General features: G+C 36.4%; 1 protein-coding gene across 1 annotated transcript in view; it reads right to left on the bottom strand.

Annotated features, from left to right (window-relative positions):
* LOC135771207 (roundabout homolog 2) overlaps positions 1-3,700 on the bottom strand; it is an 80,135-nt gene extending 76,435 nt beyond the window's left edge. Inside the window, exon 1 of the mRNA XM_065281350.1 lies at positions 3,271-3,700. Coding sequence (XP_065137422.1) covers positions 3,271-3,331 — 61 coding nt within the window. The 5' untranslated portion in view covers positions 3,332-3,700. The remainder of the gene's footprint in view (positions 1-3,270) is intronic.
* Positions 3,701-6,142: the final 2,442 nt, after the last annotated feature.

Below are 6,142 nucleotides of genomic sequence, written 5' to 3' on the forward strand. Positions count from 1 at the left end.
CAAGTTATATTTAGCATATGGATCGGAGCTATGCCATTATGTAATTCATTACAGTAATTAATATTTACGAATATTAGAGATGCGTGCTTTAGCTGTTGCCTTAGGACTTAAATGTACTGTTGTTAATGCTGATATGTTACTATAACAGTGATTATGCAAAACACGCCCAAATAACATGTGTCTCAGTATTGCAGAATGGGTACAAACTAGCATAAATTTATCAAAGAACAAAGTAAAGTTTTTAGAGAGATCAGTGCTGTTATGTTACCAGCCTTCGATGTGAATGCTAGTACAAGACCCGTTATTATGCCAAAACACGGTGCTTTCACAGAACCACAAAAACAATTGTTATCTGATAAAACGTGACAGCTCACATCTGTGCTGGTCTGAAGCCATTTGTCCTCAATTTAGAAATGCTATTATCTCTGTCAACCCCTTCAACCTGTCGTAGGTGGCCATATGCCCTAGAATGACTGCTGCAGATAAGTAAAGCAAAGTTAACAGCTTTTGTGATGTCAGATATGGTGGCCATTCCTGGTCCTGAAGGAGGCCACTGTCCTGCAAAGTTTAGCTCCAACCTTGATTAAACACACCTGGAATTTGATTAGGGTTGGAGCTAAACTTTGCAGGACAGTGGCCCTCCAGGACCACGAATGGCCACCCTTGATCTAAGCTTTGCACCTATTACATTAATGACAGCAGTGGGACATAGTGTGGTCTATACTGTAGTTTACACAGTATACACAGATGCACCCACGTAAATGCTATTTAAAGATCATAACACATTTACCTTTTGTGTAACGAAATCACATGGCAGCAACTAAATGCATTAAGGCATCTAGACGTGTGATTTTCAAACACAACCAAAGAATGGTCTTAAAAAAAGAAAATATCCAGTGAGCGGGAGTTGTGTGGACGAAAATGACTTGGTGATTTCAGAGGAGAATAGGCAGACTGATTCGAAATGATAGAAAAAGGCAACCGTAACTCAATAACCGCTTGTTACAACCATGATATGCAGAATTTCATTTCTGAATGTAAAACATGTCAAAACTTGAAGCAGATGAGCTACAGATCCAAAAGTCCACACCGGGTGCCACTCATTTCAGCTAAGAACAAGAAACTGAGGCTACAGTTCGCACATGCTCACCAAAATCTGGTTAATATATTAATTACATTTTTAACGGAGGCGGAGTTTAGCGGCTTTGCATCTGAGCTCCTCAATTAAATTGCATTGTTACTGTATATATCAACCCAGTATCACGAAATTACGTAACTATAGTCAAGTAAATTTATGAGTTTTTTGCGTGACACTGACACGGTTTTCCGCCTTTTTGCGTGAACATGTCACGCATTTCTGTTTACATGTCACTGTCACATATTTTCTTACCATTGTTGCTTCGGTTTAGGGTAAGATTTACATAAAATGACATCCTTACCCAAACACAACTCTAATTGCCAGGCGACAATGGTTTAAAAATCATAAAAAATAAATAATGAATAAAGTTATAAAACCATACTTAATGTGACATCCTAACGCAAACACCAAATCTAACCCTAAACCGAAGTGTCAATGGTTTGAAAATAGGACAAAACAGTTGAGTAAAAACTATGTGATAGTAACATGTAAACTGAAATGCGTGACATGTTAACGCAAAAAGGCGGAAAACCGTGTCAGTGTCACGCAAAAGACTCGTGACTATAGGTACATAATTTCATGATACAGGGTTGGTATAGTACATATATTACATTTAAATTTTATTAACCGTTTCATTTATGGTCATGACAAAAGTAAGGGCACCTTAACAACTATTTGTGAATCCATGTTAACAGATCTGCCAGTGGTACAGACGTCTCTTAGCAACCAGAATATGAAGTCTGTTATTATCTTGGTATTATCTATCATCTTTCACATTATCTAGCATGTTTTGAGAACTTTCTCAAAACCGCACATTGCACAAAGCCTTTCACGTCCACAGCTGACAGTCAAATCGATAAACCTACTGCATATTAATACATGAATTGCTCTATTTAAAGCATCCTTTCAGCTCAGCCAATGTTAATACTGTGCACCCCCACAATGTGGAGACAGATGCATAACTTATAAAGTCTGTTTCTATGCTGGGTATAGCAGCGGTTGTCTTCTTTAATGCAGAAGGCCATTAAGCCGGTCTCAGCAGGGGGACACATTATGCAGCCCTGCAGACTGATGATACAGCAGAGGTGGCATCACCTGCCGAACACATTAGGTCAGTCTTTCACAGGTCAATTCACCAACATGCTAAACCTACTGCTGATTTTAATTACAGACTATTGTATAGCTTATTTTATAGATGGATAAACAATTGGGGTGCCCAGATATTAAAAACATAAACGTTTCTAACATTTCACATGTCTAACATACTAACACAATCTACTTTTAGTTTATATTTATCAAATGCCTTAATCTAAAGTGACAAATGATGAACATGTACAGTACAGCAACATTTTATATATGGTGCCTGAACAATAAGCAGTACACAAAGATATGTTGACAAGTAAATAAAGCAAGAAAATTATTAACAACATTAAAAAGATGTAAAGTTTGGGGTTAGATAATCTAATACTTTCCTTCATATATTATTATTATTCACACACACATATTAACAGCACTACAATTTAAATGTTATTAGTGCACTGTAGGCTACTCTTTCTGTATTTTAAGATATCCCATGATGAAATCAAACACAATATTCATTCTCGTAATACCCACTTGGTAAGCTTTTGAAAAGAAACTAAATATTTAAAAACACACAGCTGTTCATAGTCTTCAGTCATTGCACATTTAATAATGTATTCATTCATAAAATATGAGCCATTATTATTTTTTAACTGGGAAACTTTTTGTCTTGCCTCTTGTGGTTGGCTGTTATAGGCTAACTCAACATGAATGCAGACAGTGATGCTACAATAACAAATGCAAACTTAAGTCACTATTACAGTACAACCACTTAAAAAATACTGTAGTGTGGGCTATTCTATAGTATTTAATAAAGTAACCTGTACGATAGTATAATAAGGTTACTACAGTTTAGTTTATTCACCACTACTTTTTCATGCGGAATTGTTGTATCTGTATTAAGACTTTACCCATCAAGTGAAACATTAAGACTGACTTTATTTCATATTGAACGTAAAAGTTTGAGAAAGATTAAAGTTTTAAGCTTCACATCCACTCAATAGGCTATCGCACGCGCCAGCGCATCAATAAACGAGTATTTTGTCACTCACCCACAGAGAAGCAGATGTTTGAGAGCATCAGTATCAGGGTCCCTATGACACCAAGAGCCATTTGTCCGGCAAATATACTTTTATGGCATAAGTATACTTGATCAAAAAAAGGCAAAAATCACAAAGTCATGTTCTTAGAACGAGGACAGACACACTATACAACACGCGTGAGCTGGTATTTTGTAAAAGTCCACAGCAGCGCATTACGATAAAGTCCCAGTGATGACTAATGTGAAGCGCGCGCATCTTTGTATACGGGATGGCATGATGATGTCCGGATAGTTTTTACTCGTCCTCCGTTAAGCACTGACTGCATTGAATGAGCTCACCTGCTGTTTTATCCACTGAGCTCATTGGAGAGTATGAATAGGATGTTGTGTCGTTGACAGCAGCAGCGCTCTCTGCAGTATGAAGCGCTTCAGTCAGTCAGTCAGTCTGCTGTTGGACCACAGCGCGTTTATTCCCTGAACATCACACAAATCTTAAAGCGACAGTTTTATATCGCTCTCGCTCTCTGTCACTACTGTTAACGGTTATGATTATAATGCATAAACGTTATTTGAAACACAAAGTAACGTTATTAAACGACATTTATATTGATTCGTTTTTAATTTTGCGCACAAATAAAAGTTTGATACGCTAATAAAATATTTTTTAAATATAAAAAAGTTTATATTTTAATAAAAAAGTGTTTTTATATAAAAAACTTATTTAAATATTTTTTGTATGCATTTTCGTCATTCTTTTTCTTCGATGTCTTAAAGCGGCAATCGGTGTATCTCTATCGCTATCTGTGTTGGAAACATAAAGGGCTCTATCTTACACCCGGCGCAATGCAGCGCAATGCGCGACGCAAGTGTCTTTCGCTAGTTTCCACCCTAATTTTCACGTTTAGCGCCGCGTTGTTTAAATAGCAATTGCATTTGCGCCCCCTTTTGCGCCCATGGGCGTTCTGGTCTGAAAACGAGGTGTGTTCAGGCGCATTGTTGGCGCGTTGCTATTTTGAGGCAACTAAAATAGACTACGCCATTGACCAACAAAAACCTGGTCTAAAGTCTAAAGTCAATGGCGCAATGTGTTTTATGTTATTTAAAGAGCGCATTAGTAAAATGCGCCTAAACACGGGAGGACAACGCGGGTTTGCTTATCACAAGGTACATAATGCGCAGCAGCACAAAAATGCTTTTAAATATGAAAGATTAAAGGATTGAATGTAAAAGATTATTATTGAATCTCTTGGACATAAATGAGGACAGATTATGAGACGTTAGAAGGCGCAAAGAGCTGCTTCACCTGCAGCCTGCTAAGTAAATAAATGCTTTGCTTTAAACAAATGCGTCTGTTTTTAAATGTTTTTTTTTTAATGCTACCTCACGGATTTATTGTCTATGATGACTCTGTACCTGTGGATATGGTGAGATGAGAAACATTTTTAAGTAATGCTTAAAAAAACTCTTTGCTAAAAAAAAACGCTGTCCAAAGTGCTGAAACGTGAGGAGAGCCGTTTGTAAATTCTTTATCTCCTGTTTATTACAAATAAAGTATTTTTAGAGTACAAACCTTATCTTACATGCTTGTAAATAATTTTTTGATGATATTGGATAGCCATACATTAAAAGCAATTACAAGCCTGCTTTTTACTTCCATGACTAAAAGAAAACGGGTTTTAAAGGTTTTGATAAAAAAATAACAATTTCAATACAAGTGAAAAACAACACAATTATTTAACATTAATCTTAAACTGGGGATCTTCTTCCTCCGCTTATTTTTTCAGTTTACAAAGTCCGTCATCTAAATAGGGATTAGACATAACGCCAGCGCAACTAGCTTTTAAAGGGGATGAGAGCAGAGACTCTCATTGGTTTATTGCACGTTACGCCCAAAATACTCCCATTACAATAGGACCTACCCTTTTCGACCATGCGCTCGGCGCAAAATCCATTTTTCCCGTCGTTAAATTAGCAAAAGTGGATTCGGACACGCCCATTTAGATGTTGCGCTGTGCGCTTTAGACAATGCGCTTAGATCGTTAAAATAGGGCCCCATTAGTGATTACAAAAATGGCAGGGTCAAAATGACATTTCAAGATACATAGAAAGACAATGTTCAACATCTCAAATAATAAAAAAAAATAAGATATCCATTGTAAATTAGGGTAAGGAAAAGGAGACACCGTTTTAATATAACTGTTTTTTAATATTTTTAAAGGCGTGGTGCATGATCTTTAAAAGTCAATATTGACATTTTAAATCACCTAAACAAACATGCCCCTACCCCAATGGAATCTAGACCTTCTTTTGATAGACCTGCCCCACACATATGCAACCAAGGCAATGATGTTGATTAGTAGACACACACCTTACTGCTGATTGGCTACAAGTGTGTTTTAGTACTACAAATCATGCACCCCGCCTTTAAAGTCGCCATGAAATGGAAGTAGCGATTGTCTTATTTTTCCCGTGGGAAAATTTTATTTTTTTAAACAATAAACCACGCAAACATATTGTATACCAAGCACAAAAAATAACATTGTTTTTTAAGCAATGAAATGGGTGCTCTTAAAAAATGAAGTTCAAAGGTCATTTGTAAAAAAAAATACCACATTCCAAAACAAATTACAGTTTTCATTTTATTTTAAAGGCAACTTGAACCAAAAAGATACATATGGCAACTTCAAGTAAGCAGACCTAAAATATATTACATGTGCGTTTGTTTTATGTTATACAACCAAACTGCATGCTTTGACTTTGAGTATGACACACGCTTTCACAAATTGCAGTATATTCTAAAGAAATCAGATTATTGCTTAGCCTATAGCTAGCCTTTGTCACTCATGCACTTTTGATAAATAGACATGTTGTTCTATTTTACA

Source organism: Paramisgurnus dabryanus, chromosome 8 (genome assembly GCF_030506205.2).
Source record: "Paramisgurnus dabryanus chromosome 8, PD_genome_1.1, whole genome shotgun sequence".
Lineage (NCBI taxonomy): Eukaryota > Metazoa > Chordata > Actinopteri > Cypriniformes > Cobitidae > Paramisgurnus > Paramisgurnus dabryanus.